Source organism: Suricata suricatta, chromosome 3, assembly GCF_006229205.1.
Source record: "Suricata suricatta isolate VVHF042 chromosome 3, meerkat_22Aug2017_6uvM2_HiC, whole genome shotgun sequence".
Lineage (NCBI taxonomy): Eukaryota > Metazoa > Chordata > Mammalia > Carnivora > Herpestidae > Suricata > Suricata suricatta.
Genome location: NC_043702.1, coordinates 131,937,801 through 131,957,222, shown reverse-complemented (window position 1 = coordinate 131,957,222; position 19,422 = coordinate 131,937,801). Strand labels below are relative to the sequence as shown.

The following is a 19,422-nucleotide window of genomic DNA, read 5'->3' as shown; positions in this document are numbered from 1 at the left end:
TAACCGTTATTTATACTTTTACAGTAATAATTTCCATGTGTTTCCTTGTAGTTTAGTTTTGCCTGTTTTATTTTAAACTCAGTCTTACTGAGGTAAAATTTATATACAATAAAAATCACTCATTTTAGGGAAATAGGCATGTGAGTTTTTAATAAATGTATAGTCATGTAACCAATACACAATTCCCCCTAGGCTTCCCTCGTGTTCCTCTGTCATCAATACCTATGGTTTTGCCTTTTCCAGAGTGTCCTATCTATCAGTAGAATCCTAACCTCTGTGTCCTGCTTCCATCCCTTAGCGTAATGCTTTGCAGATTATTCCATGCTGGTGATTATAGTGGTGCGCCGCTTCGTGTTGCCGGCTCAGTAGTGCGCCCCTTCATGTTGCTCATAGTATTCCATTATGTGGACGCACCACAGTTTGTTTATCCAGTCACCAGTTGTTGGACGTTTGGGTTGTTTCTAGTTTTTGGCTTTTATGGACAAAAACACTGCATACATTCTCATATAGGTCTTTGTGTAGACATATGCTTTTAATTCTCCAGAGTAAATATTTAGGCATTGAATTACTAACTAGTTCATATGGTAAGTATATTTTTAACTTTATGAGAAACTATCAAACTATGTTCCAAAGTGACTGTTCTCTTTTCTGTACCCACCAGCAAAGTATAAAAGTTCCAGTTGGATGATAATTTTGGATAATCAGTTCATTTAATTTTAGCCATTCAGTTAAGTAATGATATCTCATTGTGACTTTAAATTTGTATTTCCCTGATGACTAACGATGCTGAGCATCATTTCATGTACATACTTGCCACCTGTGCCTTGTCTTTGTCAAGTATCAGCTCAAATCTATTGCTTAAATTCTCAAGGTTATATTGTGTTCTTCATAAATTGTAAGAGTTCTGTATGTGTTCTAAATGCAATTCCTTTATCAAAAATTTTTTTGAAAATATTTTCTTTTTGTCTATGAATTTTCTTAATTTCTTTCGAGGAACAGAAGGTTTTAATTTTGGTTGATGTTCAGTTTAATCTTTTTATTTTCTTTTAGAGTTTGTAGTTTTGGGGTTCTTTGTAAGTCATAACATTTTTGACCATGTTTTCTTTTTGAAATTTTACAGTTTTAGTTTTTACTTTTAGGTCTGTGATAATTTTGAGTTGATTTTTTTTTTGTGGTGTGAGCTATGAGTCAAGATTCTTTTTTCTTTTTTTGTTTTTGCAAATGCATGTCCAATTATTCCAGTGCAATTTGATTACTGTGACACCTGTGTTGAAACTCAGTTCCCCTTTGTGTGCGTCTCTTTCTGAACTCCCTAGTCTATGCGACTGCTCTGTTACTGCTCTGTGTGTCTGTCCTTAGTCAGTGTCTCACTGTCTGGATTACTGTAGCTTTATAGGAAGACTTGAAATCAGGAGTGTAAGTCTTCCAACTTTGTTCTTTTTTCAAAGTTTTATTTTTTTTTACTATGCTAGTACTTTTATTTTCCATATACAATTTAAAATCACCTTTATCTTTGCAAATAAATTTGTCAAGTTATTTGTGTCTCATGAATTTTGCCCATTAAATTTTTTTGTTATATTTTATAAATCTCCATTAATCTGCAATAGAGATTGGCAAACTTTTTCCATAAAGCTCTGGATAACAAAGGCTTTTAGTTTTGCAGGCTCCTTTGTCTGTGTCACAGGTCCTCAGCTCTGCCACGTGAGTGTGAAAGCAACCATGGACAATATATAAACAAATGGGTGTGGCTGTGTTCTTATAACTTTATTTACAAAAAAAGAAAGAAGTCCAGATTTGGCTCACAGACCAGTAGCTTACAAACCCCTGAGGTATGGGTTCTGCCTCTATCAATTTCTTTTCTTAACAATTCTTCTGTTAAAGAACCTAGGTGGTTGGACCTGTGTACTTTCCCATGGTCTGGGTTTGCCGATTGCTCACTCATGGTGCCCTGCAACATGTTTCCCTGTCCTCTGTGTTTGCTGCAAAGTGACAGCTACAACCAGAGGGTTGATAGATTTAATTTGATCACATTAGTCAGACCATATAGCTGGTGGTCTATTCTTTCATCCGTAGGCATATAATGTCTGATTACCTCTCTTTATGTGACCTTAGTAACTATCGATACTTAGTGATTAGCTTTTACTGGTGGTTTTAATCGTTATTATTGTTGTTCTGACTCATGACTCCAGTTCACTTTTGTTGGACTGCTACATAGATGCATAGTATTAGTATTATAGGCTTTGGTCCTATATTGTTCCCAGGACCTCTTGATGCTGGTCTTTCCTTTGACTCTTACTCAGGAAAGCATGGTAGAATGTAAATGGATAAGAATGATGATCGATTATAGGGAATTTTAATTTTATATTGAATCATAACCTGCCAACTTTGGTACTTTATTGTGAGAAACAAATTACTTGTCACATACTGCGCAATCAACCTGACCACACCCAATTGTAAATCACTGTCCTAGACTAGGCTGCTTAGCTGCTTGATTAATGGTGTGCATGTGTGTATGTGTTCGCGCTCTTCCTCAAAAACATTAAAATCACATTATTACTAGGGAATCTGGGTAGTATACGAACCATGAGAGCCAGAGGAGTTAGTAATTTGCTGGAGGGGTAAGCCCCTGCTATTTACAAATGACGTACAGCATAGAAGCCGTGATAAGCTGTTTCCTTTATTTACGTCCTAAATTTTGGAGTCTTTTATTTGTAAAACTGGCCCAAAATCTATCATTTATGTAGGTAACTACAACTTAGTTATAAAACATTTCCCCAGGGATGACAGTGAACAATCTCACTGTATCACTTAAAATTACTTCAGTAGCTGCCTTGCTGCCTAACCCCTGAGTGCAGAGTAGCAAGTGGATTTGCATGGCTTATTCTTTCCCTTATTTATTTTTGCTGCATGTATATTTACTGACTCCTTAAAAGGCAACAGTTCTAGTCAGCATCTAATGTGTTGTCTGTGTGAACTTATGAGAATGGCTAAACAGTTTTTGTATCCATTTCCTAATTGTTTTCCCAGGCTTTGGACATGATTTAATTTATACAGTTTCTGGCAAGAGTGAATATGTATTTGAATGGAAGTGAGTAAATACATTACTTTGAGCAAAAGTATACTTGTGACCGGTGATTTCTGTAAACGGTTATACACGATATATGTCCATAGTTAAAACACTTTGACATATATTTCAAGTCTCAGAAAGTCTTGTGTGTAATTGTCCCTTGTGAAAATATTGATTCAATACTAATTGCTGATCTCCAGTGGGAGAATAGAATTGGTAAAGTGCCCACTTCTGATCTAGTGGGAAAATTATGCTGATGGAGTAGGAGGTTGTTTGTGTCTCTTTCAGGGAAGGACACATCTCCTTTTTCTCTCATCTAAAAACTGCCTCTTAAAGCTAATGTAAAATGATTTTTAGGTTACATTGTAAAATACTATATTAAGTTATATATTCAAATGGTATATGCAAATGAAAGTACTCTATGTTATTTCTTACTAAAGTGAATCTAGGAATCCATGTAGCAAGTTTGGTAAATGACTGCAAATGTTATGAGTACAGTTTCCCCAGACTCAGCAATGGTATAAAATCATATTAATAAATTCTTTGAGGTCAAAAAGATCTGATGAATTTAAAGATGAGGTAACCAGAGGAATCCTAATGAAAGTCAGAGACCTTGTTCAGTGCTAGGGTAGCAAATGAAGTCAAATTTATGTTCAGATAGTTTGATTAGCTTCTCTTCAGTCACTGGTATTTGTTGAATGTCCCTAAAATATAACAAGGTTAGGATAATGGTATGACAGGTTTCTGTAGTAGTATTACAGGTAGCTGTAATTGTGAAAATATCTCTTTTTTAAAAGTTTGTTTATTTCTGAGAGAGAGAGGCAGAGCACAAGCAGAGGAGGGACAGAGAGAAAGGGAGACACAGAATCCGAAGCAAGCTCCAGGCTCTGAGCTGTCAGCACAGAGCCCGATGTGAAGCTTGAACTCACAAACCACGGGATCATGACCTGAAATGAAGTTGGACGCTTAACCAACTGAGGCACCCAGGCACCCTACAACATTGTTTTCAAAAGAATATGTCCACCCTTCTTCCTACATTGAATCAGAAAAGCTGCATTCCTTTTTCTTTGTTAGAATTAATGTAGGTTTTAAATAATTCTGTTTAAAAACTATTGATAGTAATTTTCCCTTTTAAAAGAACATGATTACTTTTAAAATATTAGCTGGTTATGTGTTTTCACAGTGGTTACCCAGATAATAAAAATGGACACGCCATTCATCTTTAAATACGTTATATCAGTGTTTTTATTAGGAGAAGAAAAAGAACCCGTATTTTAAAACACTGAGATGTGAGGAAAAATTAATATTTTATTTATTGTTCTCATACCAAAATAACATACCTTTTAGTAAGAATATTAAAAATGTATATAATCGTATTTTTATTTAACATTAAATATAATGAATATAAATATAATTATAGAGCAAAGTAGAAGCGTGTTTTGGTTTTAGAGGTACATAAAAAGGCAAATTGCAGATTACGCCAGTATTCTCTAGATTTCCCATTCATTTGTTGGGTGCCTGTTATGTGTTGGACTTAAGGGGTGTAAAACATCACAGACCTTGCCCTCATAATGCTCACAGACTAGAGCTGAAATGGACAGGCGTTTATATGCAGTGTGACAGAGGTAATGAGAGAGAGGTACCTGGCACTGAGGCAGACTGCGGAGGGAGGAGACCCCACCTCGGGCTGCTGGGTGGGAGCTGCGTGAGTCTGAGAACGTTTCCTATAAGACAAGTTGTTTGAAATATGTGTAGGCGTGTCATATGGAATGGGGATGGGATTGGAAGTAAGTTCCTGACAGAAATAATATCATGAGCAAGGTATTGAAGGCTGAGAGCCTGGAAATTGCAAATCGTTCATCATGACTGCGTATTAGTAATGGCAGAGGAAGTTCCTGTCTGCAACTGGTGAGAAAGCCCTAGAACAAGGGTGTGTGTGTGTATGTGTGCGTGTGTGCACGATGTGAGAAAGATGAGGAATGAAAGAATGAGAAAGAAGGGGCGGAAGGAGAGACAGAAAAGGAGAAAAGTAACCACCCTCCAGGTAAGCAGTAGTAGATCAAGAGAGGCAGAATGGATTAAGGAATCCAAAAGTAAGAGAAAGTTAGAGCAAGGGTTTTGCTACTTTGAGGTCTTTGAGAGACACAGGTATATCCTGAAACAAAGGTGGGGAAATTATTTGAATGAGAATATTAGGAATTATAATGCTTGTTTCCATTCTCTCTGAAGACTTTAATTAAAATACACAAATCTGAAGAGATAGGAAATGATGGCTGTTAGTGCAGAGTATAACTTGGGGATTTGAAGAGGTTAATAACTCTCCATCACTTGCCATTTCTTTGCCTCCTTTGCTGAACTTTTTCAGGTTTCTAGCCTCTTCATGTTAAAGTGCTCTAAGGCTTAGATCTCTGACCTTTTCTCTTCTTCATACTTGTTCCCTAGAAAACCTCATCTGGGTCCACAGTTTTAATATCATCAATATACTGAGGACCCCCAAATTTAGGTCTCCAATTCAATGTCTTCTTGAACCTAAGACCCATGTTTGCCTGCCTATTTGACGTCACCACTGAGATCTAAAAGGGACCTCCAAGTAACATGACCACAAAGAACTCAAGTTGCTGCCTAGACTGGTCCTTCTGCAGTTTTCCCCAAGCCAGACAATGGCAACTCTGTTCATTCTGAAGCAAAGGCCAAAACCCTTGGAGTCCTTTTCTGTATAGATGGACTTCAGTTTTGAGACTAATTTTAGATTTACAGAAAAATTGAACAGACAGTACAGAGATTTCCCATATAAGCCCCAGCCCAACACAGTGTTTATTAGTGTTATTTTTAACATCTTGCATGAGTGTGGTACATTTGTTATAATTAATGAACCAGTATTGATACATTATTTTAACTAAAGCTCCTAGTTTACATCAGGGTTCACTCTTTTTATTGAACAGTTCTAAATTCATAATGCCATGTGGCCACCATTATGTGCAGAATAGATTCACCACCCTAAAAATCCCCTGCGTTCCATATATTCGTCCCTTTGGCCCTACCCTGAGCCCCTGGCAGCCCCTGGACTTTTAACTTTCTCTATAGTTTTGCCTCTTCCAGAATGCTGTGTAGTTGAAATTATTCAGTATGTAGCCTTTTCATATTGGTTTCTTTCACTTAGCAGTACGCATCCTTGCCACCATGGCAGTTTTTGTTTTTTGAGTTTCAGCTATGTTCATAGGTGCATAAGTAGTATCTTGTTTGTTTTTTTGTTTGTTTGTTTGTTTTAATTTGCAGTTTCCCAATGACATATAATGTTGAGCATCTTTCATATGTTTATGTGCCTCCTGTATATCTATTTTGGTGAGATGCCTGCTCCGATCTTTTGCCCACTTTTTTATTTGGGCTGGTTGTTTTTCTTTTTGTTGAGTTTGAAGGGTTTGTGTATTTTGGATATAAGTCTTTTTATCAAACACATGTTTTGCCAATATTTTCTCCCACCCTGTGGCTTGTTTTTTCATTCTTTTAATAGTATCTTTTGGAGAACAGAAGTTTTTAATTTTAACAGAGCACAACTAAGTAATTTTTTCTTTTGTGGATCACACGTTTGATGTTCTAAAAACTCATCACCAGGGGCTCAGTTGGTGTGGGTGACTCTTGATTTTGGCTCAGGTCATGATCTCATGGTTCGTGACTTCGAGCCCTACATCAGTCTCTGTACTATTAGTGCAGAGCCTGCTTGGGATTCTGTCTCCTTCTTTCTCTGGCCCTCCCCTTCTTGCTCTCTCTTTCTCTCAAAATAAATAAAAATAAACTTTAAAAAATTTTTAAAAACTCATTGCCAAGCCCAAGGTCACTTAGATTCTCTCCTATATTGTCTTCTACAAGTTCTAAGGTTTAGTGTTCTACATTTAGATCTATGGTCATCTTCGAGTTAATTTTGGTGAAAAGTGTAAGGGGTGTGTCTAGATTCATTTTCTTTCTGTGTTGATACTCAGTTGTTCTAGCGCCATTTGTTGAAAAGACTGTTCTTTTTCTATTGACTTGCTTTTGCTCCTTTGTCAAAGATCAGTTGACTGGATTTTTGTGGCCACTTTTGGGCTCTCTAGTCTAGTCTGTTAACCTATTTGTCTGTTCCTTCACCTATGCTACATGATCTTAATTACTGTAGCTTTATAAGTCTTGAAGGTGGGTAATGTCAGTCCTCTCACTTTGCTCTTCTTCAGATTGTATTATTCAAGGACTTTTGCCTTTCCATATAATCTTTAGAAACAGTTTATCCATTCCACAAAATAATTTGTTAAAGCTTTGTTTGGGATTGAGAGCTGTCGATCTCTTTGGGAAGAATTGGCGTCTTAACAATATTGAGCCTTCCTATCCAGGAACATAGACTGTCTCTATTTATTTAGATTTCCTTTGATTTCTTTCATCAGAGTTTTATAGTTTTCCTTATTAGATCCTGTACATATTTTTGTTAGGTTTATGCCTATTTTGTGCAAATATAAATGGTTTTGTCTTTTTTATTTCAAATTGTAGTTGTTCATTGCTGGTATATAAGAAAGCACTTGACTTCTGTATTAACTTTGTATCCTGTAATCTTGCTATAATCTCTTACTAGTTTTAGTCTACCCAGGTCTCATACCCCAAATTAATACATCATCAAATTCTGGCAGTTCTTTCTTAAAAGCATATGTCAAATCTGTCATTTCTCATCACTTATGCTATACTGTCATTATTCTAGTGTAAGCTACTATCATCTCACCCTCTACAATTACAACCTATTTATTTATAACACTATCTAATTTATAACACTTACCACATTTATTGCTACTCAATATATTATAGATTTGGTTGTCTTTGATTGTTTCCTATCTTCCTTCCTCCACTAGAAAAGGACATCCATGCAAGCAGGAACTTTGCTTTTTCATTGCTGTAGCCCCCCGTGTCTAGGTAGTACTTGGTCTTAATTAAGTACTTGTTGAATGAATGAATGAATGAACGAATGAACGAACTCTCAGACTACTCAGTTCCTGCAGCAGACTTGCTAAATAACGTTGTGAAGAACATAAAGATATGCTATAAGCAACCTTCCAAGAGTTTCCAAAGAAACTTAGAATGTCTGCAAAATCCATCCACTTACAAGGTTTATCACTGTTTCCCACGCTTTACACTGTACGTATAATATGCATCTGCAGACAGAGCACGCTCACAGGTCTGAAGAGGCACTCTGCCAGTGCTGTGAGTAGCCTCCTTACTTTTAGTCAGATTCTTTTTCATCTATATCCTCATTGCCTCTTCCACCAACCAGCTTTCAGCCCTTCTTTTTCCTTAGTGTCTTTAAGAAAGGATTTACATTAATGGTGGACTAAAGAGTTACTAACAATAATTGAGTTCCTTTTTTTTTTTTAGGACATTTTAAAAAATGTTCTTAGTTAAAAGATTTAATCCTGAAGTACTACATATTTTATTATTTCCCTGTAATCAAAAAATATTTCTTCTCTCCAAAAGTATTACAAATGCATTAATGACCATTATTTTATTTGAGGCCTGAAGTCTAATAACTGGTCAAATAATTTCTGTCATTTGGCTCCCTGCATATCAAAATGTGTGTCCTCATACTACCTCTGCTGGAAATCTCTTGGTGGTTGAAACCCCCAATTCCAGCAGTGTCTTTCAACTGACATAGCATTTTTTTCTCTTAGCCTCAAAAACAAAAACAAAAACAAAAACAAAAACAAACCACACACACAAAACCCCCCCAAAAAAACCTCCAAAAAACGCTTGCAGTTTATTTTAGCAGAATGACTTCCCACTGGGGTGAATGGCCACACAGGAACTTAATTATTCAATAATCCAACCTTGGGACTTTAGCTGCCTTGAATTTTTTTTTTTTTTTTTAACTAGGAAGACATTGGCATGATTCCCAAGGAAGTGGTCTATTATCCTTGAAACTTTTCATCAAGGTTGAGCCTGTAGATGAATAAGGCTTCTCTGGTACAATACCTTCGTGTTGTGTTTCAGAGCTGCGTTATGATGTGTTGTTCCAGTGGATCATAACAGGGCAGATCAAGGAGTAGCTCAGTGGTACGGCTACAGTCTTTACCAGTTTGGCCACCTCGAAGAGGACAGGAGATACTGCTTTCTGTGGATTGAAATTAAAAATAATTTTAAGCCATTATGCATTCTATTTTACAACATTTGAGTTAAAAGTGTTTTCAACTTGCTTATCCTGTGTACAAATCTTCAGAGTTTACTTAATCTCTATTATAAAATCACCAGAAAAATGAATGCTAAGATTTATAGAAATCATTTACATATTTTGGAGGAAGGGCAGTAGCCAGATAATGTTACCCATGTGTTCACCTCAGACTTTTTAAAGTGAGCTTTATTAAACTTCAGAATTATCTGTGTTCAGTATGTTGAGCTTCTCTCTGAAGTTAAGAGAAGGAAAACCTGTTATAAACATCAGCTTTCGTTAGTGCTGTAACAAATAACAACGGTTATTATTACAGATTTCTTTCTTTAGGTTTTTCCTTTGAAATATAATGAACTTGAGACCAGGAACTTATTATTATGAATACATAGATTTTGTTTTTGGGTTTCTATCAAATATGAACTATAAATAATTTTCTTATCTAAATTATTTTAGATTTGTATAATGAAACATCTCCCTAATATATTTCCAAAGAACTGAGCTTTAAAATTTTTTACATATAGGAAACTTTGTTCTGAGCTTTCTGAATTAAGATTTCAGGCGTAAGTTTGTTAGAAGTTAAGTGAGATTGTAGTATTATAGTGAGGCTTCATTGTTCTCAGCATCTTTATAACTGTGTGTGATTTTTGAAGTAGAACTTTGGAACCTTTTGTTATATTGTTGCTGTTAGATTGAGAAAGTGCAATCTGTTGACTTGAAGGCAAAGTAACATTTTTAGGGGTTTATGGGTTTCCCATCAAGGAAGCAAGAAAGATCTCCAACAGGGAAAGATGATGGTGTTACTTTAAACATTTGTTAAAAATAGACCAGAAGAGATCCTGAACAAGATCTTTGTTAAGACTTCCCTCAAATGCTTTTAGTTAACACCAGATAAACTGTTTTATTTTGTCATTACTGAGAAAACTCACTGGTAGTTTTCCCCCCACATGCAAACAAGTAGGATAAACAGAGCTCTGAGATGGGAACTTCCATTTCATTTTGACAGTGATTTCCCTCAACTCTGAAGACAAAACCCCTTTTACAACTCTGAGCTAATTTTCAAAGGTTAGGTTTCCCACATAGGTGTTTTGAGTAAATTTGAAAATGTTTGGCTGTTTATATTGAAGAACTCTGGAAACAAATATGAATGAGGTGGAAATTTCTATCCTAAAGTTTAGTATATGGGCTAGAATTCCCAGACAGTTCACCTTGGGAAAAACACACACACACACACACACACACACACGCACATGCACATATACATGCATACACATATGTTTCTGATTTAAACAATACAGTATTTTAAGAAATGGAAATGATGTAACAATTGCCTTAATAGGTTCTAGGGGTGTTTTTTCCCACCCTTCCATCTGTGTCCCATCTGTCATACTCTACCAGTTAGTAATATTTAAAGAAAATTAATTTTTTGTATTTTAACTCTGGTTAGTTAACATATATTAGTTTCAGGTGTAAGTATAGTGACTCAGCACTTCCGCGTATCTCCCGGTGTGCATCACAAGTGCTCTCCTCACTCCCCACCACCTGTTTAACCCATCCTCCCCGTCTCCTTCCCTCTCGTAACCACCACTCTGTTCTCTATAGTTAAGAGTCTGTTTTTTGGGTTTTGTTTTTCTCTCTCTCTTTCTCTTTTTTTCCCCTTTGCTTGTTTGTTTTGTTTCTTAAATTCCACATTATGAGTGAAATCATATAATATTTGCCTTCTCTGACTGACTTACTTCACTTACCATTATACTCTCTAGGTCCATCCATGTATTCATTGCAAATGGCAAGATTTCTTTATTTTTTATGACCAAATACTATTTCATTGTGTATATACACCGCATTGTATTTATCTAGTCATCAGTCAGTGGACATGTCAGCTGCTTCCATATCTTGGCTATTGTAAGTAATGCTATGATAAACATAGTGGTGCATGTATCCCTTTGAGTTAGTGTCTGTGTATTCTTTGGGTAAATACCCACTTGTATGACTGTGGGATCATAAGGTAGTTCTATTTTTAACTTTTTGAAGATCCTCCATACTCTATTCCTCAGTGGCTGCACCAGTTTGCATTCCCAACAACAGTGCACAAGTGTTCCTTTTTCTTCACATCCTTGCCAACACTTGTTGTTTCTTGTTCTTTCAAGGTGCCAGCATGGTCTTGTTCTGGTGGGAGTCCTCTTCCTGTTTCAAAGCCGGCATCATCGCACTGTGTCCTCACATGGTGTCAGGGACAAGGGGTCTCCAGGGGGTCTCGGTCACAAGGCACTAATTCCTTTCTGAGGGCTCTACCCTTGTGACTTGACCTCCCAAAAATCCCACTTCATAAGATCCTCATCTTTGAGTTAGGATTTCAGCATATGAAATTTGGGGGACATATTTAGACTCTAGCAGTGTAGAAGAAATAGCTGAAACATTTCCAAAATTGAAGATCCCTTGCCTCTTGTTCCAGAAAAAAAACCATGCTGTACCTTGATCTTGGGCTTTCCAGCCTCCAAAACTGAGAAATAAATTTCTGTTGTTTATAAGCTACCTAATATGTGATACTTTGTCATAGCAGCTTGAATGGATTAAGGCATATACCATTCTCTTTCCTTCTGTAATTCCATTTCCAGATATATTAAACTGATATTGTACCAAAGGCCTCTGATGTGTTTTTTAAAAATTCTTATCTCTCTTTGTACTTTAATTCAGTTTCCTGTGACCCATTTTCAGCTTTGCTAAATCCTGTCATTAGCCATATGTAGTCTACCATTAAGCCTAGTCGATACTTTAAAAAAATATATACATATATATATTAATTTTAGGATGTCTGTTTTCTTGAGAATTATTATTGTTCTACCTAAATTTTTTTATCTTACTCATTTTGCCTGTTTTCCCTCAAAATTATAATATTTTTTATAATATTTTTATAATTGTTATTTTAAGAGTCTTTAGCTATTTATTCCAGCCAACATCTGTGTTTTTCAACAACCTTAGTTTTTCTGAAGGTCTTGTTATATTGACTTTTTGCTTTTGATTATTAGATACATTTTCTTTAAAAATTTTTTTAAAGTTTTTTAATGTTTATTTTTGTAAGAGAGAGACAGACAGACAGACAGAGTGTGAATAGGGGAGGAACAGAGAGAGAAATTCAGAATCAGAAGCAGGCTCCAGGCTCTGAGCTATCAGCACATGGGGCTCGAACTCATGAACTGTGAGATCATGGCCTGAGTCAGACACTTAACCGACTGAACCACCTAGGCACCCCCATTAGATGCATTTTCTTGCTTCTTCACATAGCTTAAAATTGTTCACTGTATCTGGACATTGTGTATAAATAAGAGACTGATGTTGACTACTCCGTGCCCCCAAGGAGCTCATCCTTCCCTCTATCTGGCAAGTAGAGTCAAGGCCTGATTTAGTCAATGTAGTCAGAAGTCAAGATTAGTCATGGCTGAGTTGCAACTTTAGTCCTCTTCTAGTTTTAGATGTCTTGAGAATGGGATCAGATCTCTCTCTTCATGAGGCCTTTGTGATTAGAGCTTGCTTGCTGTTTTCCAGTCCCTTCCATAGCGGAGAACTGGTTAACTGGAGGGACTGGTGTCTCCACAGATCTCAATCCACCACGCTACGTCATATATGGCTCTTACAGGTATTGACGGCTTCTCTTTGTCAAGTGAAGTTGCCCGCCTGTGACTGGCTTCCTCTTCTAGCCACTGTGCCCACACTTAGCAGTGGGCCTCAGGGGTGGAAGTGGCTTATCTCATGTTCTCTACTTACCTGGGAGGGACTCAGTTCTCATTAAAATGTATTTCCTCTAAACTTCTTTGTGCTCACATTTCTTTTATGTCTTCAAAGAAAAATGTAATATTTTAAAACAGTTCAGGTGTTTTTCTTTGTTATGGTAGGAATGACGGTTTTTGAGGTCTTCTACATTCTAATTAGAAGTGGAACCTTCTCTTGCTCTTCCTTTTGAATATATAGTATTGGAAAAAAGTACACCACCCGGATGGTCATTTTTTTCCCCTATGTTTTTTAATTTATTTTAGAGAGACAGAGAGAGACAGCGCGAGCAGGGGAGGGTCAGAGAGAGAGGGAGACACAGAATCCGAAGCAGGCTCCAGGCTCTGAGCTGTCAGCACAGAGCCTAAGACGGGGCTCAAACTCACGAACTGTGAGATCATGACCTGAGCCGAGGTCAGAGGCTTAACCGACTGAGCCATCCAGGCACCCCTGATGGTCATTCCTTACAATTCGTGTTTTTAACCTTTTTCATAGTATACAGTAGGGGTCAGCAAACCTTTTCTGAAAGGGCCAAGTAGGAAATATTTAGGCTTTGTGGACAAAGTAGCAAAATTGTGACTATTATGTAGGTACTTATATGACCATTTAAAATGTACCATTTAAAGACATAGAGATAATTCCTAGCTCACAGGCCATGAAAGAACAGATGACTGTAGTTGGCTGAGTTCTGGTGTAGAGACAAGTGATAAAATAATTAGAATATTTTGGTGAATAAAAAGCAAGCAAATAGCAAATTTTTAAGAAATTCTAGGGAGTTCTCTGATATACCATCTACCATGGTATCTACAGTAGTAAGTACCAAAATGATGATTGTGATCTTTCAAGACAAAGTAAATTTTTATTTAGTATAATAGAATTGCATAATAAACTTTAGAAAAGTACTTGTCAGAAATACATTTAGCCATATGAAATCTTTGTTCAAAAAGCCTCATTCATTCATTCTGCCCAGGTACTCTACTGCATTATTGGGCATATCGGGCTCATGTTTTTATCTTCGGCATGGAAAATGGGTACAGTGCAGTGGAAAACAGACACTGAGAGGTATAAATACAAGGTAGCAATTACGGAAATGTAGGTTTGCACAAGCTGCTTCTATAGAGTAAGATATTTAACTTTGCCTTGAGATTTTGGGGACAGGTGACAGGGAAGACTTAAGAGAGAAGCTGATGCTTTGCCAGCTCCTGAAAAGGAATTAAGATTTCACCAGGTAGGCAGATTTGATACATCCAATAAATGAGGCCTGACAGTTATGCTTAACAACTGAGTACTACCATATTGTTGACTTGACTCACTCAAGGTCACTTTAGAAATGGCTTGACTCTGAGGAAAGAAACTTAGAACACATTCTCTCCTTCTATCATCACACGCCTGTAAACATTTAAATGAGAGGCAGTAGGTAAGCAGCCTTTAGCAACTGTTTTAACAAGCCACTTCTCACTGGGTGACAGGTTATAAAGTGATTAAGTGATATTTTAGCAATAATAATTTAGTTTCAGCTTTCCAGAAGTTTATTGCTGTTTTTAAATCACTAAATTCCCCAGTCTCTACTACAGATTTTTTTTAAAGCATTATAATTATTGTAGTAAGAATGCTTCAAAGCAGAGACTTTCTTTTAAGATTGTTTATAGATTTAATAGCTAATAGGATGAGTGAAGAATGACCATAAGAATTTTTCTTAGGGATGGGAATAGAACTTAAGGGGGCAAATTACATTTCTGCTAAAGAAAACAAGGATATTGGGGTTATTTATGTATTCAGTTGTAGCATGTTAATATGCCAGTAAATCTTTTTCCAATTTCTGGAGAATTGGTTAGCTTAATGAAAAAAACAACTGGTCATTTTTTATTTGCCTTTTTAAGAAAGCTCCTCTGGAGGTTACATTTTACTGAATTATTGAACACAGGCTTTATTGAGTAGGTAATAAGGATTTTTACTTTGTGGTAAACAAAAGCTAATAGCACTTTGAAGATCTAGATATTCGATTTGGTAGATTATTTTCCATAGCAAGCAAACAGAAATCCTTTATAACATTGATGCTTGATATGTAACTTTATAAGAAAAAGTTTTATTTCTCTCTATATTTTTCTCTTAGCTTCTGTTAAGTATCAGAATACATATTGAGAATGATAAAAAAAAATCTATATTCATATATAATAATTATAATCCTTGGAAAGACCCAACAGAAACAACTACCTCCATGATCACATCTTTGTTAGTACCCCCCTCCCCAATAGATACTACATAGCCATTTAAAGGTAGAAATAATGAACGCCATGTAGAAACATGGAACTGTTTATTATAAGCTATTTTTTATTTTTATTTATTTTTTGTGCCTTTTATTTTTGAGAGACAGAGACAGTGCAAGCAGGGGAGGGTCAGAGAGAGAGGGAGACACAGAATCTGAAGCAGGCTCCAGGCTCTGACCTGTCAGCACAGAGCCCCATGCGGGGCTTGAACCCACAAACTGCGAGATCATGAGCCGAAGTCTGACGCTTAACCGACTGAGCCACCCAGGTGCCCCAGTATAAGCTATTTTTTAAAAAGCAAACCTGAATACCACATTGTTCTACTGTATGATACCAAGTTGGAAAATTGGACAATGATCCCTAGGCGATGTAGGCTCAATGGACACTGTTAGTGCCTTTTTTTGTAGGTTCCAGAATGTAGTGATTCTCTTATGTATAATGATCAAGAGAGACAGGTAAATACAAGAGGGACTGAAAGATGACTTTCAGGAGATGACTCCTATTTGCAGGATTTTCTGTATGAGATGTTAACTTTAGATGTTTATATTTGAACCTTCAGACATTTGCTGAGTCAGCACTGGGGCTATAATGTTATTGACTCCCTCTTCCCCAAGATTTTACAAGTTTGATCTTATTATTAATTGAGTGACTATGAATCCTAAATGTATTGTGGCTTTATTTTCAGGATAAGGGAGATCTTGAAGGCATCTCGAAAATTGCAAGGTGATCCAGATTTGCCAATGTCTTTTACTTTGGCCATAGTGGAGTCCGATTCCACAATAGTCTATTATAAACTTACTGATGGATTTATGCTGCCAGACCCTCAGGTCAGTTTTGAGGCAACTATCAGTAAACAGTAAAAAAAAGAAGATTATGACATGATTTGAAGTGTGAATCAAGCCATTCAACTTCCTTTGCAATATGAAAGTTCAAGGAAAGAATGACCTGATTTTCACACCGCAGAAAACTGGCTGTTTTGTTTAAAGTAATATGTTCCTAATTTTCACAAAAATAATTATATTTATTTACTCTTTGGAGAATTGCATCATTTCCTAGAGTACTTTATAAAGTCTTGATGTTATTTGATAATTAACTAAGGTGGAATGTAAAGGCTTATAACAGATTTAGCCAAAAGAACACTTCTTTAGAGAATGTTAAATGAGTTGACATTTTGACGGGAACATTTTAATAAAATAAATACGTAATATATAGTTTCTTTATATACTTTCTTGGTGTAATTAGGATAATCACATTAAATATCTGTCTGATTTTGCTTTTAAACTACCTTGTGTATTGGAGAAATGGCCCATCCTGATCTTTTTTTTTTTAATTGCAGAATATTTCCCTTAGAAGATGACACCTGTACTTCATGATGCTTACTTTGGGATTGGACTTGTGATCCATCAGCCTGGTTCGTCCTTTATCTCAGAGATAGTTAGGGCTGACTTAGGTGGCCCCATTCCATACGTTTTTCTTTTTGAGGAATAAAGCTTTCCCAGATAGAAGAATTTTGTTGTTGTTGTTGTTCCTAAGTATAGGGTAGTTGCTCTAGAACTTTCTTATCTGGAGACAGTTTAATTATAGTTATATACAAATGTATGCTTAGGATGTGTTCAGAGGGGTAGAACACATGTGCTTCTTCAGTCCCCCCACTCATAGCTGCCTCACAGTTCATTGCTGCCCCTGCTTGCACCTTGTTGAGACTGTCACCTTTTTCTTATTCAATCTACTTAGTGCCTTTTGGCCACTACAGCTAGCCTGGAATGGCCTTTCATGGACACCTTGACACCTGGAGAGTCTGCTCAGTGTACTTTTAAATCCCCAATAGAAAGTAGAAGTTTTCTTTCAGTTGGGTTTTGTGTGGCAGTTACTGTTGACTTTAAATCAAAAGTAAAAATATGCTCATTCCGACTGTAAAGTTACATACATGTCTAGATTAATAAGGGCCAGAGAAACGCCACCTTTGGGAGTGTGGGGCCTTGCTTCCCGTTCTTATTACCACCACCCTTATTGCATCATGGCTAGGACATTAGAGAGAGAGTGAGGAACAGTGTTAGCCTTAAAAACATCTTTGTTAAGTAGGCTTAGTTATTCCACTTTTGTTAATACCTCCCAATTATGTTGCCTAGAGTATAAAAAATTATATGCACAAAGATATTCCAAATGGTATTAGTTGTAATAGCCCAAATTGTAGACCACTTAAAAATTTAAGGCAGGAGTCAGCAGACTTTTTGTAAATGGCTAGAAGGGAAATATTTTAGGCTTTGCAAACCATATAGTCTCTCTTAAAACTTCTCAAATATGCTGTTTATAGTACAAAAATAACCGTAGCCAATATGTAAATAAGTGGGCATGGCTGTGTTCTAATAAAACTTTATTTACAAATGCAGAGCCATAGTTTGCCAACCCCTGGTAGAGGGGAAATAGTCAATAAACAGATACAAATGGCCAATATATTCAATAAATGGTACATTATGTAGTTGTTAAAAATTAGTAATGAATATAATAAAAATATGAGAAAATAAATAATTAAAAAAGCAAATATGAAAGTGTATGAATGGGTAGGATCATGGATATAAATAACACACCAAGCATCCAATAAAAGGGTGACAAATTACTAACTGTACTTATGATAGGGTGGCAGTGATAAATGGATGATTCTGTCTTCCGTTTTTCTTTACTTGTATCACTTTTATAATAACAGTGTTTTAAAATAAAGTATCTTGAGATCTATATCAGTTATCTATCATTGCATAATAATAGTACCACAAACTTAGCAACTTACAACAACACACATTTAATATCTCACAGTTGGGTCCTTTATAAGGCTGCAGTCAGGCCAGTCTCATCTGGGGCCTGACTGGGCAAGGGACTGCTTCATTCCTCATGTGGTTGTTAGCAGCTTTTGGTTTCCTGGGGGCTGCTGGACTGACCGTCTCAGTCCCTGGTCGGCTGCTGGCAAGGGCCCGCCCTCAGCTCTTTGCCACATGGGTCTTGTTGGCATAGCTGGGTGCTTCCTCAAAGCCATTGAGGGAGAAAGTCTCAGCACGGTGAGCTCCAAATCATATGCTGTAATCAAAGCTTGTCACCTTGGCATGTTCTAATGGTGAGAAGCAAGTCACAACTAGCTACTCTAGAAGACAACAGGAACAAGAATGCAGAAATGGCAAAAAGGAAGAACATTATAAAATCGTGTAAAGCATCATTCTTGGTCTGTAGTCGTTTCTGACTACTTTCCTTTGATGATAATTGAATTTCACCTCTATTCTTAATGGAAAGTCTTTGACAACTCCTTCAGACCCCCTCTGCTTCCCCGGAAAGTCTGAAAATGCACCCGTCCAAAACAATGTGTGCTTCTGTGACTCCGGTTGACAATTTGCAGACCTAAGGATCCTAAAACCGCTTATGATCTGTTCTTACGGTCTCTACCACTTGATTCCTTTTGAGGCTTCTCACCACAGTGCTAGAAAAACAGTCTGCATTTTCAGAAAGAAATGTGAGACTTAATGAATGTTAGATTCGTATGTCAGATCTGGTAACCCGTGAGCTCTTAGGTAACTATGAGACCAGAAGTAACTTCTGGGGTTAATTCAACAGGAGCATTCCCACAGAAACTTTTAAAACTAGGCCTCAGCCTCATTGTATGTCCTGGGATGGCTTCTCTATTTCAGAATGCCCCCTTCACCAAAGGGGCACAAAGAATGTTCTTCACCAAAGACTGTTCTATCCAAAGCCTGCTAGATACATACTAACATGAATAATGGTGGAGAACAGTTTGGAAAGGGAGACACCAGATGTGTCAGTCTCATTTGACTGAGAAATTGGGTAAAGGGATTACTTTTGTATGATCAAATTAACTGTGCGATTACAGTCGCATTCATCCCTCTCGTTAGACTATGGACCCTTTAAGACCGCAGCAAGGAACCCTTTCTTGAGTGTGTGTGTGTGTGTGTGTGTGTATCTCATCTCCTTCCACAAACTTGCACATACTAGGCTCTCCATAAATATTTAGTGAAAGAATGAATGCAGATTGTAGACATTTAATTATATAGATGCTTACTTTCTGCCTCACGGCACACTAAAGTGATCTATTTGGACACCAGAGGGCAGTGCTAAATAAGCACCGAATTTTCAGGCTCTAGGAGTAGGTT

General features: G+C 36.8%; 1 protein-coding gene across 1 annotated transcript in view; it reads left to right on the top strand.

Moving 5' to 3' along the window:
* Positions 1-18,004, top strand: part of TSEN15 (tRNA splicing endonuclease subunit 15) — a 37,220-nt gene extending 19,216 nt beyond the window's left edge. The window contains exons 6-7 of the mRNA XM_029933359.1: positions 15,957-16,098; positions 16,608-18,004. Of these exons, the coding sequence (XP_029789219.1) occupies positions 15,957-16,098; positions 16,608-16,628 (163 nt within the window). The 3' untranslated portion in view covers positions 16,629-18,004. The remainder of the gene's footprint in view (positions 1-15,956; positions 16,099-16,607) is intronic.
* Positions 18,005-19,422: the final 1,418 nt, after the last annotated feature.